The sequence below is a fragment of the Aspergillus pseudodeflectus genome (genome assembly GCF_044049435.1).
Source record: "Aspergillus pseudodeflectus strain CBS 756.74 chromosome Unknown BJX68scaffold_90, whole genome shotgun sequence".
Taxonomy (NCBI): Eukaryota; Fungi; Ascomycota; class Eurotiomycetes; order Eurotiales; family Aspergillaceae; genus Aspergillus; species Aspergillus pseudodeflectus.
In genome coordinates this window covers 13,694-33,881 of record NW_027263866.1, presented here as the reverse complement: position 1 = coordinate 33,881, position 20,188 = coordinate 13,694, and the positions used below count along the sequence as shown (strand labels likewise).

The following is a 20,188-nucleotide window of genomic DNA, read 5'->3' as shown; positions in this document are numbered from 1 at the left end:
AATGCTTCTGAGCCGCAAAGTAGCCTGGTGCAAGTCAAGCCGGGTATTCCAACTTCGCCCAGGCCATGGCAAGTTGACAGCATTTTCATCACTCGCCCTCAATCTAATCTCGCCAAAATTTGGCCCCCAAATGGATCAACTCTTTCAGATGCCTTGGCTCTTCACGGCCACTGCCATAATCCTGAGCTATGCTCTATACCATTGCTTCTCGCCAAATCCGACCCAAGGCCTTGAAGCTCATCTTCCCGTCGTCGGGTTACAAGGCCGACTGTTTCCATGGACCCTTGCCGGCTACGAAACGGTAACAAATGCCTCCCTGCCCCTTGTCCCTCCCTTTTAAACCTTCAAAATACTCACAAAACCCCCAACAGCACTCCCGCCACAACCAGCCCTACATCCTTCCCAGCCTAGACCGCGGCCCCGTCGTGATCGTGCCCCCTGCGCAAACAAAAGCGTTGTACGGCGAGTCCGAAGACATACTCGACGCACACGCCACGCAAAACCAGACAATCCAAACCAAGTGGACAATCGCGGATCAGGAAGTCGCCAACAGCGCTCTCCATATCAATGTCATTCGTCGACAGATGACTCGGAGCCTCGACCACCTCGTGCCTGTGCTTGCTAGCGAGATCCGGCATGCGCTTGAACAGTCGTGGGGTGCGAGCAGTGGGTGGAAGATGGTAGCCGTGTGGGATTCGTGTTTGGAGATTGTGGCTGCTGCGGGGAATGCGGCGATTTGTGGGACAGAGCTGTGTAGGTGATTGCTTCCATTTCTCGAGATCTTGATTTTGACGGTATCGTTTACAATGAGATAATATGAGTATAGGTCGCAACAAGGAATTTCTCGCCTCGTTACAGCACCACGGCGCCAGCGTCCTCGGCGGTGCAATGGTAATTAGCGCTGCACCGAACCCTCTCAAGCCGATTGTCGGGACCATCATCCGGCAGCTATGTCTCTACTATTCGAATCAAGCAATCAAGATGTGCATGCCACTTGTACAGCAGCGGCTAGACGAGACGGCAAAAGCGAAGAAAGATCCGTCTTATTCTTGGAATCCTCCAGTAAGCCACCCACCCCTTCCTTGCCTTCTCTTTCTGTTCTCACTACTACACCTGCAGAGCATACATACTGATGAATGATTCCAGAAAGACGCCCTGCAATGGATAATCGACGAGTGCTACGAGTCCGGCCAGCCATCACAACTCGCTCCCGAGCGCGTTGCGCTCCGGCTCCTGATCCTAAACATGGTCTCGCTACATTCAACGAGCTTTACGCTGCAAAATTTGATTTTAGATCTTGCGAGCACAGACCCCGAGCTTCAGGTCATGGAGGCTCTGCGCTCGGAGTGCGCCACTGTACTCGAAGAAGCAGGAGGGACGTGGACGTCCGATGCATTGAAGAAGCTCTCGTTACTCGACTCGGTTATTCGCGAGTCGATCCGCCTCACGCCGTTTGGGAATATAGGGTTACCGCGCACGGTGAGTTCGTTCTCGCAGAGCATGGGATGGCGTACAGAACTAGCCTCTAACCTGATAAACCTGTCTAGGTCGTCCACCCAACGGGCCTCCCCATCCAAAACCCATCGATAACCCTCCCCCGCGGCACAATCCTCGCCCTCGCCCTCGGCGCAGCACACCGCGACGCATCCCTCTACCCGAACCCCAACGACTTTGACGCGTTCCGCTTCGCGCGCGCATCTCCCTCATCCTCATCCTCCTCCAGCGGCAACAAAAACACCCGGCCCTCCTCCGCCGTAACCCCCGACGACAAATTCCTAGGCTTCGGCTTCGGCCGGCACGCGTGTCCCAGGCGGTTCTTTGCCGTCGCGGAGATCAAGCTTCTGATCGCGCATATGCTGCTGGATTATGAGATTGGGTATAATAGCGAGAGGCCACAGACGAGGCCGGTGATGGGGCTTAATTATCCGGCGGCGGGGGCGGTTGTTAGGGTTAGAAGAAGGAGATAGGCGAGAGCTTCAAGTAGGTCGGGAGAGCATATGCCCAGTGGATTGGATATCCATATGTCTGTAAATTTGGTGTAATATGGGGCCAGAAGCTATTCGTAAAAGAACCTTGGGTATTCAATTTATATAGCCTTGCGTTTCGATTAAAGTGGTGCTTATTGCTGGCGTTTCTCTTTCCCCTATGCCCCAACTAGAGCATACCACCAATGACCCTGGGTGCTTCTCAGACCATGAATAATCAGGCGGGTATTATTTGTCTCAAGATCTATGAATCGTTAATGAGCCCTAACCTATTATAGATTATTAGACTAGACATTCTAGCTTAACTCAAGGCTTGATAGTACAGGTTGGGTATGAGGTGGGTTGGACAAGTCTACGAATCACAAACAAACCTATTGCTCCAACCACCTCCCCTTGTTTTTTTTTTTTCGCATCTTGCTTTTCCGTACTGCAATGGAGCTGACACCTGACACACTCCCTCCCAAGGTCCTCAGCTTCATTATTTCCCATTTACACGACCTCCCCCTCCTTAGCATCCCACGATCCTCCGACCAGCCACCATCTGAGCACTGGCTCTCTAACCAGGCCTCAGTGCGGAGACAATCCCAAGCGCGGACCAGACACTGAAGCAGCGCGCGAGACGGACTTTTTTGGTATTAGTATTCTCTACATAAGGAATGGATATACATTAACCCTACTAGAGCTTGCCTATAGGAGTGGGAGTTATTGAGATTCCTGGTTGGTATCTAAATCGCTTCTATAGGCTAATCACCCCATACCTTATACTTAGGGCTAATGCCTGCATTATACCTAAGTACTACATAGGGGAAGCATTGCTAATTAGCTCCATTTGAATGAAACAAAAAAAGGAGGACAAAGAAAAAACACCCACTGTGCTACCAAGTTAAAATCGGAAACATGGTGAGAGCTTCCACACAGAAGCCCCCAAAGTACATTGCTAGGCACTTTACAGATAAAAATATGCTGTTAAAATATTGGAGAATTATAGCTGGCTACCTCGACATGCTCTACATGGTTCTTAAAGGACGCTTATTGCCGCCTCATGGTTACGATTATACCGGAACTAAACCCGAAAATCGCCTACAATTGGTTCGGCTCCTCTGCCGAAAGCCGGATGGAGAGTAGTGGTTGGTCAATGCATTGATCTACCCCGCGTCGGCTCCGAGACGCGGCAAATATACCAGGTTAGGTTATAAGCACGAGGTCCATCGCAGGGAGCACAACACGAAGAGTCTCACTTCATATACTATCATACTCAGACTCTTCAACAGCCCGCATTTCAGGGATGACTCTGCCCATCTCAAAGCTACAACAGGGCGCGGAGGTAATCAATCCAGGAAACGATTACAAGATCGTTCTTCGCAACGACATCCCCGTTCCAGCCCCGGGAAACAATGAAGTCCTGGTCAAATTAACCTGTACTGGTCTCTGGTAAGCAGAAGCTAATTACATACCTCAACGCGTCAGCTAGCCCTAACGGCACTGAGTAGCCACTCCGAAGTCCGCGCCGTGCTAGGCTGGAGCTCATACTGCTCGATCATCGGCCACGAAGGGATAGGAACAATCGTGAAAACAGGCCCGGGCGTGGCAGAATCCACACTCGGTCAGCGTGTCGGCGTCAAGTGGCTCTACAGCGCATGCAACGACTGTTCCGTCTGCCAACGCGGGTACCAGCATAATTGTCCGCGGCAAGTCAACACTAGTCGCCATGTCCCCGGGACACTCCAGCAGTACGTCGTAGCAGATGCGCGGTTCCTCACGAGGATTCCCGACGGGGTAGACGATGAGGTGGCTGCGCCGCTTCTCTGCGCGGGGCTAACGATGGCTGGTGCGCTGTCGAAACTTGATAATGTTCTGGAACAGGGAGACTTTATTGTGATTTCAGGTTCTGGTGGTGGGCTGGGTCACATCGGAGTGCAGATTGCTGCTCGGATCAAGAAGCTCCGCGTCATTGCCGTCGACGCGGGTGAGGAGAAAAGGAAGCTGAGTCTGAGTTCGGGGGCTGAGGTCTTTATCGACTATCGTGCTGAGGATGTCGCGGCGAGAGTCCATGAGATAACGGGAGAAGGTGCGCATGCAACCATAGTGGTCCCGGGCACGAGAGAAGCCTTTGCGATGGCTCCAAACGTGGTCAGGAATATGTGATTGATTGTCTGTGTCGGATTGCCGCCGAATGATATGGATTTGCCCATCTCAGCAACCGCATGTGCGGCGAGAGGTACGTTTGTTGTTTTTGTGCGCTTTATTTCGGTTGTGGAGTCAACAGCTGACTAGGGAAACTGTCTACAGGTATCTCAATCATCGGCTCGTCCGTCGGAACTGAAGACCAAATGGCCGAGCTTTTACAGCAGGCTGCAGCAGGACATATCACTCCCTCGATCCAGACTTTTGATTTCTCGCATACGCCGGTTCTTATCAACGGGTTGAAAGATGATGCAATCACAGGGCGAGCTGTTGTTAGGATTCCGCAGTAAATACAGTAGGGAGAAGGAGGAGCGCGATGACTCCTTAGAGCGTTCTATAGTAATCCGGTTTATTCTTTTTCTCTCCTTTTCGAGAGTCCTAATTTGGCAAAGCACATATGCTGCCAGGTGCTGGTGCTCAGTACTGGACAATCTGGCTCTCATAGCTTGTACTGTATCTATCTAGGACACTTTATATGTTCACTAAGAGGTGCATAGATGCATGAATTGAAGCGCTGACACCTGGGTGTGTAAGCCAATAAGCCGAATTTTCCCCATGTAGCCAGACCATGAATTTCCTGGCAATGTCCCAGGCGATTTACCGTCCGGGGCTACGTACGCTAAAATATGCCCTCGCGATTTTGTGTTGGGACGTTGAGGTAGACGGTGGAGTATGTAGTTGCTTGCTGGCGGTAGAACTCGAGTCAGCTTTTGGGATGGTTAACACCGCTAGTATATCTACCAAGTCGGACATAGGGCTTAACAAAATAACTTTAAAGTAAGCAGCTTAGTCATGGCAGCGGGCTAGCGCGGCCTATGCTTTTATGAGTCAGTGAGTTGGAGGCATCGAGTGATCAGCACAGTTTAGTTTCTGTGGATCGGCCCCCATTATTAGGCTGCCATAGGCCATACGCATACGTAGGCAGTAGCGCTCCCCGTCAGGCTGTACAACCTATTTATAAACAGGCTGGGTCGCGAGAACACGATGGTTGCGAATTTATATAAACAACTAGCTGGACGACAGCTTACGCTTCACCCCGCGTATCCTTCTTCACAACCGAGCTGAAAAGGAAGTAACATGTCTCCCCCCAAAAAAGTCCTCGTCATTTGCGCCACAGGCAACCAAGGCCGCGGCGTGGTAAAGCACTGCCTCGAGGCAGGTTACACCGTCTCTGCCTACGTGCGCGACCCAACGACAGCCGCCGCCAGGCAACTCGCGCAATCGGGCGCCACTCTTGTGCCGGGCGATGTGGGCGACCTCGATGCCCTGCGTGCCGCGACTCGCGGCGTGGACGCCGTCTTCCTCACTGAGGTGAAGAGCGGCGACTCCGCGCGCGACCTACAGCGGAGCACCAACGTCATCATCGCAGCGGAGGAGGCCCCCACCGTCTCGCATGTTATCGTGTCGACGGCAATTACTGCGGATGAGCATGACTCTGATCCACAAGATCATCCGATGCGACAATACTGGCGGAACAAGCGCGCCCTCGAGACCCGTGTCCGGGAAGCAGCGGAATCATCGGCCATCCAGCACTGGACGATCATCCGACCAGGCCACTACCTGCAGAACCTTCTCCAGCCAATTGGTTCATTCATTTTCCCCGGATTCGCGCAAGATCGGGTCCTGCGTGTGGGGTGGCGGCCCGAGACGCAGATACCCTGGATGGATGCAGCGGACGTGGGAATTGTCACCGCGGCTGTGATCGCGGACCCCAAGCGCTACTCGCATCGGGCCATTGATCTCGCTACTGAGGCGCTGACGGCGCAGGAGCTGGCTGGGAGGATTGGGCAGGCTCTATCCTTTCTCAGCAAGGAGGATGTGCAAGTGCAAGTGCAGCATCGGTCCGAGGAAGAGCTGGACGAGAGGATCCGAGCGGGGGATCCCATTGCTCCTGCGCAGCAATGGGCTAATGGAGTGCGTGGAGAAGATGTGGTGGCGAGCTGTCGGGATGAGCTGGGGCCGCTTGCAACAAAGCTTACGTCGGTGGATGCATTTTTGGCCGCTCATGCGTCGAGGCTTTGATTGACTGAGTATGCTTGGGTTAAATTATGGAGATACAAGGAGGGATGAGTCTTTTTATCTGCTCTGAGATAAGATGAGATCTTCTGCGTCACGCCTAGTAGACTGCTCTCCCATGTCTTCCCTTTTGATATAACTCATAAACCTGTTGCATTGGCCATTTGTTTGGTCACATGTCGTCCCACTGTCTGCTATCATTAAACATATCAAATCCTCACCACCAAAAGCCCCCTTTGCATTTCCAAACCGTAACCACAAACGCGCCCCAGGAGTACCCTTTCCTGACCTGCTCCACGCGCCAACAAGCGTAGAACTCTTATAAACATCAGTTTACACTCCCAAACAGCCTTTCTAGTGGTAGTTGCAGACCTTGCTTGCTAAGTAGTAGTGGCTTCCACTGGCAGGAGCGCTCTTTCGCGAGCCTGCATAGAAGGATAAATTCCAGCAATGTGGGAGTGCTTGCTATAATACGTCACATGGTTGACTTGGCAGACACCCTCGATACCCTTTTCCGACTTGTGCGCCTCGCAGAAAAATCGTGCGCAAAGAAGGCATTTCTCCGTAATCCTAGAGTCTGGATTAAACAGCAAGCCTTGATGCTTTTTTCTCGATGCCATTTGCTCGCAGACAAAGCACATGTCCATGGTGATGAGTGTTGGGGGAGTATAGGAAGAGCTGGACAGGAAAGGTGGGTTGGGTTGTTGCGGCGTGGTCCCAGAACAGCGCGGTGAAAGGGAAATGAACAGAACAAAACCTGTTAGGGAATGGAGACGTTAGTATTGCTGGAGGGGAGAGGTTTATATCATGTTGCTAGATTCTCGCCCGTGTCTGCCTTACCCTCTCTTGGGTGGCACAGCCCGACCTATATTTCGCTGAGATATGCCACCTGACATAGACCAGGGTGACCTAACGTCCATATATAGGCTAGCCCATTTCCTGACAAGTCCATGCACCTCACGAGCCTCATGATGGGTCGCTTAAGCCTAAACGGGTTCGTGACACAGAAAAGAGTCGTGTAGTACAGCCTCTGGTTTACTATACGCCAGATTCTCCTATCTAAGTAGCTTCACATAAGCCTGGGCCTTGAAGCAAAAACTTTCTTTGCATGTCCTAGTTTAAGAGCTAAGGTGGTTGCCGCTCACTTATCCCTAGTGCGGCATTAACCAAGAAGCCTAGATCACTTCGACACGTAGAGGGCTTGACCTCACGTCTCGAAGGGAAATCGAGATTACTTCAGATCTTAATCAGGAAGAGAGAATACGTGCTATGAGTATCCTACGGTGGAATCTATTTGGTTGATGCCCACTCACAGTTTGGGAACTTGGAGCTGACAGAAGCTCCGCGGTCAAAAGGACATTTATCTTTGTCGTACCCTTGCCTGATGCTTGGGATAAGTCCCGTGTTGGTTACCAGATAAGGAAGCTCTGCCGGTCGCCGATAGATATTCAGAGCAACCTCGAGGACTGATCACGACCCATACTATTCACCTAATGCATTCGTTCATCCAGGAGCTTTTGACGCAGCACATGCCCCTTGCAACCAACTGCAGGCGTGAGCTATCTATCAATATACACCGCAGAGAACATAAAATCCTCGTGAGGACTTGGTTGTCCTTATCTCTGACAAGGGTTTAGTCAGGTTTAGGGAGGAATGTTGGACATACAGAGTCCAGTAACTAATATCTTCTTATACTCTACCTATCTATTCCCCATAGTATATAATTATGATTAGTTATAGCGCTCCACGCCCTCGACCAGAGTATAAAACAGTGGCGCAATAAGGGAAATTTATTCCCGCTCTTGAAATGCCCTACGCCTCGGGTTGACAGTAATCCATCTGCACATATTTTGCAATGTGACTACCCCGTCGAATGATCAAACTGCTTCTAATCGTCCACCTTGGTTGGTGGCCGAATCAGTTTGACCTGGTCAAGGCAGAGTATTACTGAAAGACGTGGCACAGAAATGTGCACTAGTATATTAAGGGCTATTGCATACGTAGTAAATATGCAACGATTCAAATGAACTTTTGCAGAAAAAGAACGAAGGCGAGGGGATATCAACCAATCCAAATCCAGAACGGGGGTAGCGGCCTATGTCGTCGGCGAAGCGACAAAATCGGGAACGAGCATTATATTGGTCTTTGTAGTATCGCCAAGAGAACACAAATTGTCCGACGCCAATGGCAAGAGGCTGAATGTCACACCAATGTTGGATAACATGGTCCAACTGTCTTGGAGGCAAATAGTCTGGTGGCCGGCGTGGACCGGCCCCTCGCAGAGCCGGATTATCCGTTCGGGTACATAAGCCCATTAAGCCATTGGCTCGTTTTTGTTGTAGGCGTTCGCTAAGTAGAAATCGAAATTGCACAGAGCCGCCAAGTGGGTCGCGCACTCAGACCCTGGGCACTGCGGCGATGATTTGAGATATTTAGGTAGCGAGAAAGCTCTTTTTGTAGAGTCGTTGAAGGCCGACGGTCAGCAACTTCAGAGGTAAAATCGCGAGGATAATCCAGTCTCGGCTTCCGGTATTCGACAGCAAGCAAACAGAGCAGACTCGACATGAATAATAAAAGAAAGTAGTCACACAAGCCAGCCAAAAAAAAGCCAACAGGATTCTTGTCCCTGCCAAGCCAAGCCAAGCTGCAGCCCAGCGCTTGGAGATTGGTTTTCTAATTACAAAGAACTCCGGGTACCTGAGAGAAGATGCCTAGCTCTGAGCCGCATATAAGGCCCTGCTGGCCCACGCGTGTCTCGGAGTAAGAACCTTGTTTTCTTCTCTAGATCCCCAAGTTTGAATACCATCTTCACCATGGGCCTTCACGGCATGAACGTTTCCGTCCTCGCGGGCTGGTACACCTTTTCCAACAATGGCCCCCTTACAACAACATACACTCCCTCGCCACAATGCACCGCCTCTGATCAAATGTACGTTGGATACGTCAACCCCACCGCCGGCAACGTCCTCCTCAACTGGGCCGTGCAATGCACGACCGAGATCGCCTACTATAGCGAATGCATGCCCACCACAACCAAAGCATCCACGACTGCCCCGCCGGAGTTTACGGGGACATCGAATGAGGAGTACGAGGACTGGAAGAGCAGCCAGATCTCCTGGGAAGGGTATGGCGAGTACTACTCTCCCGGAGTGGAGTGTCCCTCTGGGTGGGCGACGGTTGGCATGATCGGGCGGAATGGTGCGGGCGACAAAGTGACCTCGTCGGGCATCTTGTCGCCGGCGACGACGACCACGGTTACCAGGTACACGACGGGGATTGACATGTACTACTACGACTACGAGGACAAGGCGTCGGTGATGAAGAGCTTCCTTGAGCCGGAGCAGACTATGGCCATTTGTTGTCCGAGGTAGGTTTGCTGTCTTCTCCTAGTTACCTAGTTCATCGTCGTTCCCGAGCCTTGCTAACCTTCACTTTCCCTTTTGCAGCGGCATGACCGCCGACAATCGCGACGCCTGCTACTCTGTTGTCAAGGAGTACAAGCCGACATACGGCTGCATAGTCCACACGGGCGAAAACTATGACTACGGTGAGGTGACCACAACGTACCTGGACCCCATCGACAACACCATGGCCACTGTCACCTACGACACCCCGACAGCAACACGAACCATCGTCGAGACTGACACCTACCACCTCGAGCGCGACGAGCAAACGCTCTACTCCGGGCTGATGTATGCGCCTGCCATCACCCTGCTATACCACGAGTCGGACTTGCAGAGCGCAGCGACGACTGCGGCTGCATCGGCGGCGAACAGCGATGATAATGGTAACGGGACTACCGAGTCGGAGACGACGCCGTCGAACGCTGCGGGGAGACTGGGCCTAAGCGTGTCGGTCTGCGATGGAATTGGGTCCGTGGCTGGGATTTGGATTATTGCGGCGGCTCTGGGGGCAGCGATTGTTTTGCCTTTATAGATTCATCGATATGGGCGTGTGTAGGATATGATCTATGTCAAGCCTCGGACCAATGGATATTGTAGGGACTCGCTTGCTTCGTGCTCAGAAACGCTCATGTGTATTACCATCTAAGAGGGTTTGAACCCGTGTCTACAGATAGACTGCATTGAGGAATAGCTTACAGTAAGTTTCAAGGCGTTTTCAGTTGATGTACATCTGCTAGACTACCTGCACACGTTAGGTCGGGCCTCGAGAGATATATACCCGATCCGGTAATATAGTTGTAGTGCGGCCACACAGTCATGGCAGGAATCCACCCAGTGGTTCGGTTCCCAGGTGTACCTGTCAGCTATCGCGCTAAGTATAAGAATTTGACCTATATGTAGGTAGATTCATGAAGAGGCAAAACAACCTCCTGGTTGTTTATTCCTCCTCCTCAGACCGCTGACGAAGGGATATTAGCAATCCTAGGGACGATACCCTAGTACTACTCGCACGGCGGTTGAGACTGGGACTAGGCGATGACCTGAAAGTCGCCCGTTTCAGTACCGGCCCATCCGTTCCAGTCTCCGACTCGCCCTGCTCGTCCGAGAGTGTGCAAGTAGCCGGCGGCCTTACTATTACCATCAGGAAACTGTGTCTTCCTAGAAAGCAGCAGACCAGCGCAGAGAGAAGTCTTGCCAATGAGACGCCACGGGTAATGGCAATCTCCGCACCAAACAGCAAGAAAGACGCAAAACAAGACGAATCAGCGCGATCGTTATCGAAAGGCCGACTGGTAACGATGAGGAACCGCGGCTGTGTCGGCGCGAGGGGCGCGGGCCGGTTGCGGTGGATGCGCCGCATGTAGAGTCATATACAATTGTATGTGGCGCTCGTCGTAAACAATGGTCGTGACGTGGCTGTGATGCAGTTTGAGGGGTGGAGGGCGCAGGTATAGCCACTAAAGAAACTCGACTTTAAGAACACCAACTGGACGTTCGGGGAAAGGCTGTCCGTCTTTCTAATCGTGTAACTACATTGGACAACGCCCATTGACCGTCTCCCCGTCTTAGGGTTCGTGGAGGAGATGTGGTGCAGAGGTGTCAGGATGAGCTGGGATCTTGCGAGGGAACTGACGTCGGTGTATGCTTTTTTGGCGGCGAATGGGTCGAGGATCTGATGGACCTGATGTGCTTTGATTTTGTCTTGGATCCATCCCCGTGTCGGGAGGTGACTCTTGTTCATCTTGCATCCGGGGAAGATGAGGATGTGCCGTATCTACCTCTGGATCTTCTCCTGCTTTCAACTCATCGCCCCTTTGGGTGTCAGGCCAGGACCCAGGACACAGTTCCATGTGGTACCGATATAATTGAATGTACGAGATCTACATAGCAAAGTCGGCAACCTGCCGCTATATCAAGGACCTACCTAGAAGTGCTGGAAAATGGACTCGTGAAGCCTCTTGTAGCAGGGGGAATCTGTTTAACTTATAGTCATTTTTGATTCCCAGCAACAACATACGACCACAGGGTGTGGACAACTGAGCTTCCGTCCCATTTATTCAAAGTAACCTAGTTTAATATTAAATTTACTATATATATTCGAAGCATCGGCAATAAGAATCAACGGCCGGGCCGAACGGTCAATTCCTGTATTTTTGCCTCAAGCAGCTCTAATAGAAGGCCGCGAGACATATATGATAACAAGAGATCTAGACACTTAGGGTTAGCGCATTCCAAACCAAAGAGCTACAGAAATGTCGTTTTACCCCGTTGATAGCTCACTCCATGCCAGTTACAAGAAGAAAACGAAAGTTATGGAAGCATACCTAGTCCAGCAGGAGCCTGATAAAGTACCTCGAGATGACCCACTCGGTAACACCGACCTAACCAACGAGCGCACAGCATTTTCTTTAGTTAATTACACAGTATTATCCTGAGTATTCGCCATCAAAAGAAGGCTCACGGGCCAAACAAGCTTTGCTGCCTCTTGATAGAAGCGGTAATATTTGATCTTAAATGCCAGAAGAGAGGACTATCTGTCTCAAATGATTGTGGATGTATAGCGGTGCACTTTGATCCTTTAGACTGATGGACAAACGCTAGGGTGATTAGTCGTTTCGGATCAACTAAAGAACAGAACATGAATATATAACCAAGATACGCATGAACATGCAAAGGTATTGCCAAGGTCAGGCAGGTAGTTTCTTGGGCTTGGGAAGAGTAACACCGTACTCAAGAAACAAGGCCACAAGATCCCAGCGCTTCTTCTTCTTTGCACTCTGAAGGCATCGGAGAACCGAGTCTCGGTTTGATTTGTGGTACCCTCTCTCAAGTATTACCCTGAGAGCACAGGCCTGCACCCTCCCCTTGATCAGGTTAGCACCCAAACAGTCTCCATTGCTATTGAACACTGCGCCACGATCCAGAAGGAGGCTCAGGGCCCGCGGATATCCAGCAGTTGCTGCGGCTGTTAAAGGGTGATCCCACGCCAGCCGAGACAGGTTTACATTTGCGCCTCGGTCCAACAGCAGCTCAATGGCCTTGTTTTGCCCCTTTTTAGCCGCGTAGAAAAGCGGGGGATTCTGGCCCTCCAAGTCGCCATTGTATCCTAGCGGTGTGCCGGCATCTATTAGCAATTCCATGCAGTCGAGATGGCCCCCGCCAGCAGCCTTCTTTAGTGCTTGATCTAGCACCAGTCCCTTGAAGCGCGTGCCAATGGCAGCAAAGTCGGCACTAGCCATGAGCACCCGAAGAACGTTAGCACTACCCCCCTTCGCGGCGGATATGATGGAGTGGAAGAAAGTGCAAGATGATCTGGAGAGGTTGAGGTGAGGCTCAAGGAGCAGTTTAATAATATCTTCATGCCCCCCAAGTGCGGCTGCCTGCAGTGGGTGACAGACAGCAGGCGCCCGTATAAACCAGCCCACAAAATCTTTCTCATCTTCTGAAAACCCGCCGTCTATCTCCTCTCTTGATACCTGATATCCTCCAACATCATGAAGCACATCTTTATGCACGTCGGCGCCGTTTGCAATGAGGAGGCGGACGAGTGGCAAATGGCCCCAGCGCGCGGCGTTGACAAGAGCCGAGTCGAACACATCACTCTGCGCGTTCACATCTACCCCCTCGTCCAGGAGTGACTGCACGAGGGCTGGATCGCCTACACACGCTGCAGCAGAGAGGCGATGTGTGGGAGCATTGCTGGGTTGATCGTGCCCGGTTTTCCTTTCGGAATAGGATGCGCCTAGACCGTCGCGGTCAGTGGCCCATAGAGTGGACCAAAACAAGGGACTCGGTCGTGGCTGTCGGGTGGCCGCCGAGCGGGAAAGTGCGCGACATATCTCCCCTCGGCGAGCTTCGGCTGACAGCTGGGCCACTATCCAGTCGACGCTTTGTCGCACGGTACGGATGGTGTAGTAGACGTGCGCGTCATCAGCCATGGCCCGGTAACAGAGATAACTGGAGGCCGGAGGCTCCCAGGTGCGAGGGCGACCCCACTTGCGAGTAATGAATACAACCATCAGAACCTCGCGGGCAAAGATTTCTTGGGCCGGTGTCAGCATGGTGTTGAGTTTGACAACAGGGGGTTGGTCTCACTGTTGACAAGCTGCATCTGGGTGATATGGCTTCCATGATGCGGTGGTAATGTCCGCTCCAGAATCATGTGGAAAATCTCGAGTGGAAGGTCAAAGATGTGCATTTTGAACGAGTGGGAATATGAAGGATGGTTGTAAGCGTGGAGGGGAGGCTGGCGGTTATTATACCCCTCGACCTCCGATAGCGCCTGCCACAGCCAATCCAGTCAGTCCCTCACACCAACACAAAGGGAAACAACTGTCCAAACACACGGGACAAATCACTTCCGTGCAGCTGGCTTTGTGACATACTCTAGACTAAAATACAGGCGGCAGCTACTCAATCTTCATCGCAATGTAGTTTTCCAGACCGCCTGCTCTCCAGACCAACATCTCCGTCACTCGTCTGCCCCTAAAGCGACCACCGTCATGGTCGGCAAGAGTTGGATACACTCCTTTGCAGTTCGGGGTTCCGGAGAGAGCATGAAACTCCTCAGGGTTGTCCACTCTCGTTACCCGCACCAATCCGGCCCTATAATCCGTCCCCGCCACTCGCTTAGCTGCCAGGCGCATAATCTTTAGCGTATCCTTGTTGATAACAAACGTGCGGACTATCCACTCGAGCTCATCTCGCGTCTGCAGAACAACTGCGGCACCAGTCGTGGCCTGTTTGCGGTCGTACGCGTCGGCAAGCTCGTCCCAGACCTGTAGTATGACCTCATTTGGCGGGATCCGTTGGTCAGGTGGGTTATGGTCATGCTCTAGGTAGTTTGAAAGTGCAAAGATGACTTTGTGATTTGGCAGAAATCCATTGGTTGCGAAAGGTTCCTGTATCTCCACGGCCATGCCTCCTTGTTCCTTGGAATAAATCTCCTTTCGGGTGAACTTCTCGTCGGACGATGGGATCCCGAATACATCCAGCAGCTCCTGAGGATAGAATCCGGTTTCGGCCATCTCTATGTAGTCATCGTCAACGTCCTCGGTGTCATCCTGATTGTCGCCACAGTCATCCTCTCCCCCCTCTTCACTGGGAGCCTCATTGTCTTCACCATTGGGTCCATCCAGGTCCACTCGATCATCCTGGTAGAACCTGTTGTAGTCCGCAGCATGCGAAGGTGCGCCCTGCGGATTATCGAGTTTCGCGATGTTTCTGATTCCGATTTCCACAGCATCCCTCCAGGACAGGTATTTGGCCTCCTCCGCCAAATCCACGTCTGGGTCGTCTTCATCGCCGGGAAGGACGTCGTCATTTTGTCGCTTCGTCAGCGTCCTCGAAACCGGCACATCGATGACTGTCCAATTATGGACCAATTCTTTTCCTCCTAGGAGCGAGGTCTTGTTAGTCTATCCGTAGGCTGTATGGTCCACAGGTTGGGCACTAACCAATATCAAGGGCTTGGGTGCTGGGGGCATTGGATCGCAGAGGGATGGAAAGAGTAGAATGGTGTAGGAGGCTCCCTGCCAGCAGGGTTGATAGGAGGGTAGGTAGATAAACACGCATTGCGGCCAGATGGTAGATTGAGGGATGCTTGCATAGAAAGAAGTGAGTTTCAGATGGGAACTTTAGGGATGATGAGGCTCTATCATGACATCTATATGTACTCCTCCGGACCTCCTTATGTCTCAATGTCTTCTCTAAGCGCTTCAAATTTAGATTGGTACATGTCCAAGGCGTTGAATCTGCCTTCCTAGGAGGCCGTTCGAAAATAGACATACGACGTGCGATGCATAGACCATTGCCGCCAGGATCCAACATCAGCCGGAGCGCAGAGAAATCATTCACAGTCCGGTCGCTCTCGGCCTGGACATGTGTTGGATTTCTCATCTACATCTAGATTCGCGCCGTCACCCGCATGCTGCAATATAACCCTGCTTCAGAATAGAAAGGAAGAACCAACTATAACTAAGCGCTGAGACGTTCTTACCAGCACACCATGTTCCTCGCGCCAACACAATCTGTAATCCTACTGTCGAAGGCTGGCACCGTATTCATATTGCATACGCACATCTACGGCTTCTACCCGAGGCCGGAACCTGTAAGCGCCGGCAGCATGCACCACGCCTCCCTCTCCACGAGCGACAACGCCCTCGAAGGCGATCTTTACAGGCGAATTATAAACAGTCAGGATCTCTGGTAGATGTTGGTTCGCGTGCATAGCAACTTGCATAGGCGCGCATCTCGACCCAACATCAGTCCTCTCAGGAGCTCCTATGACTGGTGCGATGGTCAAGAAAGGGATGCACGTCAACATTTACCTCTCCAAGAACTGGACCGCTCAGCGCCAGTAACATGCACCACGCCTTCCCTAGGGCCGATTCCATCGTCCAAGGTAAACTTTATTGGCCATTAATCTGCAGCTAGAAGGGTTAGTGCATGTTGGTTCGCGTGCCTGCATAAGGGCCAAGGAAAAGTAGGGTTGCTGCTGTGGAACTATCTTAGCGTGCGTACACTATTTTTGCCTTATGCATTATGTTCCCACAAAGGAAATGTTAGGCTTCTATGGTTCAATCAGAGGGCGCTGCCAGTGTTGGGTCCTGACCCTGGAAATAACCATTGCTGTCTTGCTAGTCTTTGAGGCTGCGGCGCAGAATATTCGCGGCTATCGAGCAATGCAAGGAAATCTATTCTATTGGAACCTGGATCCAACGGCGCTTAAATCTACTTCTTCGATGCACTTGCAATGCGCACGTGCGTAGTTTGTCTCCTACTTTTTCAGGCACCGTTAGTGTTGGATTCAAAGTATGCGCATCTTTCTGTTTCCCAGAATGCCACGCATGGGCCATCCTGGCAGATTTAGCGGCTGTACCTGCATCAAGAAACCTTACAAGATTGGATGTTTCACCAACAGCGCTTCATTGTCGGCTGTTCAGAAATAGGAACCATTCTTGTATAGGGTCAGCCTTGCGATGTATGCATTGCGCCTGGCGTAGGTCCTCTGTCGACGGAAGGAGTTATCAGAGCAGGTCTAGAGCTAGCACGGTCGTGACATATCCAGGTTGAGGTTCTGTCTATATAAACATGCATACTCATGCCTGTTCTATCTTATGCACAGCAGCCTTCCAGCACCCTCCCCTTCTTTCCTTGCCCCCTCTCTCGTTACTCACTCACACCGTTCTCTGATTGCACCTTACTGTTCAATATGCGGTTCGCTCACGCATTATCAGGCTACACTGCATTTAGCTGCTTTACCTTACTCATCTGGGCCCTTCTAACAGTGCGAGCCGCCGTTGGTATTAGCAAAGTCTACTCTGCTACCATACGCGATGCCCCCCAGTCAACTCGATCCTGGAAGATCCGATTTCCCCGTAACAGCCCAGATCTTGTGCCCAGAGATCCTGCACCAGCCCTCACAACTACATATACTGTGGATCAAACCACCGTCATCATCATCGATCCGGGAGCAAGCACAACAACACCCTCTGGTGGTGGGGCGCTGCCAGATCCAGAAACTGGCACCATCACGAGTTCGTCGGAGGGTACATTCCTTACTACTACTGGCTCGGGTGGTGAGGCTGAGACAAGCGCACTCGGAAGCCCCCCTTCTGGAGTGGAAACAAGCGCGGCAACCGCTACCGAGCAAAGTCCGGCTCCAGCAACAACGACGACGGACTCTCCCGAGACAGCGACTTCGCCAGTTATTACGTCTGGTGCTCAGAGTACTGGGGCGACAGAGACGGAGCCGCCTCAGACAAGCACTGCTCCAGCCTCCATGGAAGATCCAGATCCTGGCACGAACATCCTTCCCACGTCTGCCTCGGCTACGGGCACGGGGCCCGGTCCAATGCAATCAAGTAGTTCTTCGGAGCCCGAGCAAACTACGACTACTACTACTACTACTACCACCACCCCAGGATCCGTTCCCGGGAGTTCTACGCAATCCACTACCCCGCCTGCTCAGGCCCTGTCAAGCCCTGCACCCGAGGCACAAGGGCCTAGTACTGCTACTGACGGCTTGCCTCTGACTGCTTCAGAAACAGCGACTGGAAATGAGCCTACACAACCAATTTCATCGCCCCTGCCTCAGCCGCCGGGTACGAGTACAGAGATAGGTCCGCCGAGTGGTACACAAACAAACGCCGACTCCCCTCTTGGAAGTCCGGACACCACTTTGCAAAATGGTGGCTCGACAGGGGGGCCACCGCTCCCCAATACCCCGACGGACCCACTAGGCGGACCAGGACTCCCGCCCACCCCAACATCATCCGGCACGGAAACGATCTCTGGGATTATTGGTGAGACGCTGTCAAATCCCCCTGGCGTTGAATCGCCTAGTTCCCCCAACGGAGGTATGGTCAGCGGCGCGGACACTCTGGGCACAGTTGGCTCTGGGCCGCCTACTACTAGCGAGGCCGGCGGCGACCTCGTATCGCCGATTCCATCAATCACCTCCATCTTCATTACTACTGTTCTTGAATCAGGAACCCCAACCGAGACGCTTGTGACCGTGATCACGCCCGCGCCAAACACCAGCACACTCTCACCCCTGATTCCCGAGTCCGAGGTCGTCTCTAGCGTCACCGTCATCTCCTCTATGATCAGCGGAACCATCCTACCCTTGATCGAAGCCTGGGAAGACGATCCGACGGCCAACAGAGACGACACACTAAACAGCCTCCACGATCTAGAAAGTGAGATTGACGGCTTCATCATCGCGTTGGGAGGGGGTGGAAACACCGCGGGCGGAGGAGGTCCTGGAGGAGGAGGGGGAGGAGGATCCGGTTCCCCTCGCTGTGGTGGGAACAAGAGGAAGAGAAGCATCTTCGACTTTGCGTCGGATATCTTTGATGCTGCTATTAATGCAATGCGGTGCATTGCTGATACAGCCAAGGACATTACGGACAATATTAATGCGAATCTACCCAAGCCCGTGCCGGCGTTGAGGGATGAGTTGACGAATATGTTGGATGGCTTCGGGACTGGGAGTAATAATAATGATGACCCTCCGTCTGATGACCATCATAGCGATGACGAGAATGATAGCAATGATGAGAATAGTGATGATGGCGATGACAATGAGGATGAGGATGATGAGAACGCCTCCATTACAAGCATTATGCCCTCGAATAACCCTACATCAACAGAGACCACCGAAACCACGTCGACATGCAGCGAGACTACCGCACTCCAGGTGACAATCACCTGCAAGACAAAGTACCTTACACACGCCAGCACGATCACGAAAACTGAACGCTGTGCTCCGTCTACTACTGTCACTGTCAATGGCTGCTCTGTCACTCCAACGACTACCACCATTACCAAGGTTGCCACCTGCACACCAAAGACCACCTCATGCCTGAAAACCACTGCGCCACAAGTTACAGTTGTGTGTAGGCCTCGATACGAGACTCGGGAAGGCGCTGTAACGACTACCACGACCTGTTTGCCGTCAACCACGAGGATTGCAACAGGGTGCTCTGTTACGCCGTCAACAACGACTGTCACCCAGGGAGCTACATGTCGCCCTACAACCAGGACCACAACCAGGCCAACAACGCTATCAACTACGGTAAAACCTCAACCTACTTCCACCACCACCACAATAGCAACAACGTCTGAAACGACGACCAAACCTGTCACAACGACACCCCCAACAACAACAACAACAACAACGACGACCTCAGCCACTGCGGCGGCAACAGCAACCGCAACAGTAAACCACGCCATCCTGCCACTCTTCCCAACACGAACCCCACTAAACAAAGACGACAAAGACCCCGACCCCCTCTGCTTCCGCGACATAAACGCCGACGGCCGATACGGGAAATTCTCCGCAACGCTGGCTGGCGAACTAATCACTAATGTCTGCAACGTTAGTCCCAACCGGATCTTCTCTTCCCATACCCGGGAGCATATCTCAGTCAGCGCCGATGGCGAGGTGAAAGCCTGGATCCGCTGGGCAGAGGATCAGTCAGGTTGTCAGCCAAGGATAGACTTTCCAGTTTCGGACAACTGCGCGGCGTCTTTTATTTCTTTGCAGTTGAATTGTGATCTTTGGGCCGAGGGTGCGGATGAGAGTCCGGGGATGTTTGGGGGTGGGTTCATCTCGGATTCGCAGTGGGGGTGTTTGGAGTTTGGGATCGTGAGGGATAGTCGTGATTGAGTCCGGGATCCTGCGCGATACGTGCTGGATGGTATCGTGTGAGTCTGCCGTTGGGAGACGGCAAAAGGGCGCGGGTTGGAAAGATGTCCAGGCCAGTGGGTGCATATGCTATGTCAGGTGCTACTGGCAGCGGATGTAATGTCTTTCCATGTAACTAGTTCCTCATACAGCTCTAGACGAGTCACGGCCCTGCTAGGACATGGCATTTAAGAAGATAATAAATACTTTTCGCATTGAGAGCCTTGCTTGCGTGTGTAGTAACCACACAATCCTCTTGAGCCTACAATAGACGCTGTCCGGCGCTCGTGTTGGGCCAAATTCTTGGAGTCGTAAACAAAGTACAAACACTAGAAGAAAAAAAAAAAAAGAAAGGACAAAAACATACAACAATAGGGATTCGCATGTGGTCACCCACCATACTACTA

General features: G+C 52.1%; 7 protein-coding genes across 7 annotated transcripts; 5 read left to right on the top strand and 2 right to left on the bottom strand.

Annotated features, from left to right (window-relative positions):
* Nucleotides 1–148: 148 nt before the first annotated feature.
* BJX68DRAFT_272825 (cytochrome P450) lies at nucleotides 149–1,967 on the top strand (the record flags this gene model as incomplete). Its single annotated transcript, XM_071047288.1, has 5 exons — nucleotides 149–301; nucleotides 372–753; nucleotides 827–1,062; nucleotides 1,147–1,479; nucleotides 1,548–1,967. The coding sequence occupies 5 exons, from the start codon at nucleotides 149–151 to the stop codon at nucleotides 1,965–1,967; spliced, it is 1,524 nt and encodes a 507-aa protein (XP_070892779.1).
* Nucleotides 1,968–3,270: 1,303 nt separating this feature from the next.
* BJX68DRAFT_259401 (zinc-dependent alcohol dehydrogenase) lies at nucleotides 3,271–4,459 on the top strand (the record flags this gene model as incomplete). Its single annotated transcript, XM_071043690.1, has 4 exons — nucleotides 3,271–3,416; nucleotides 3,476–4,126; nucleotides 4,202–4,203; nucleotides 4,275–4,459. The coding sequence occupies 4 exons, from the start codon at nucleotides 3,271–3,273 to the stop codon at nucleotides 4,457–4,459; spliced, it is 984 nt and encodes a 327-aa protein (XP_070892778.1).
* A 644-nt stretch (nucleotides 4,460–5,103) lies between these two features.
* Nucleotides 5,104–6,414, top strand: BJX68DRAFT_249358 (NAD(P)-binding protein). The gene has a single exon (XM_071042090.1). The coding sequence runs from the start codon at nucleotides 5,247–5,249 to the stop codon at nucleotides 6,189–6,191; it is 945 nt and encodes a 314-aa protein (XP_070892777.1). The 5' UTR covers nucleotides 5,104–5,246; the 3' UTR covers nucleotides 6,192–6,414.
* A 2,584-nt stretch (nucleotides 6,415–8,998) lies between these two features.
* On the top strand, nucleotides 8,999–10,121 carry BJX68DRAFT_280079 (uncharacterized protein; the record flags this gene model as incomplete). Its single annotated transcript, XM_071048864.1, has 2 exons — nucleotides 8,999–9,552; nucleotides 9,632–10,121. The coding sequence occupies 2 exons, from the start codon at nucleotides 8,999–9,001 to the stop codon at nucleotides 10,119–10,121; spliced, it is 1,044 nt and encodes a 347-aa protein (XP_070892776.1).
* A 2,155-nt stretch (nucleotides 10,122–12,276) lies between these two features.
* BJX68DRAFT_280078 (ankyrin repeat domain-containing protein) lies at nucleotides 12,277–13,527 on the bottom strand (the record flags this gene model as incomplete). Its single annotated transcript, XM_071048863.1, has 2 exons — nucleotides 12,277–13,331; nucleotides 13,380–13,527. 2 exons carry the CDS (start codon nucleotides 13,525–13,527, stop codon nucleotides 12,277–12,279), a joined length of 1,203 nt encoding a protein of 400 aa, XP_070892775.1.
* Nucleotides 13,528–13,998: 471 nt separating this feature from the next.
* On the bottom strand, nucleotides 13,999–15,163 carry BJX68DRAFT_272820 (uncharacterized protein; the record flags this gene model as incomplete). The annotated part of the gene is made up of 2 exons (XM_071047287.1): nucleotides 13,999–14,984; nucleotides 15,046–15,163. 2 exons carry the CDS (start codon nucleotides 15,161–15,163, stop codon nucleotides 13,999–14,001), a joined length of 1,104 nt encoding a protein of 367 aa, XP_070892774.1.
* A 1,639-nt stretch (nucleotides 15,164–16,802) lies between these two features.
* BJX68DRAFT_272818 (uncharacterized protein) lies at nucleotides 16,803–19,763 on the top strand (the record flags this gene model as incomplete). Its single annotated transcript, XM_071047286.1, has 1 exon — nucleotides 16,803–19,763. One exon carries the CDS (start codon nucleotides 16,803–16,805, stop codon nucleotides 19,761–19,763), a length of 2,961 nt encoding a protein of 986 aa, XP_070892773.1.
* Nucleotides 19,764–20,188: the final 425 nt, after the last annotated feature.

Excerpts from the sequence above, each read along its gene's own strand:
- BJX68DRAFT_249358 (XM_071042090.1), top strand. The coding sequence starts at position 5,247 with ATGTCTCCCCCCAAAAAAGTCCTCGTCATTTGCGCCACAGGCAACCAA.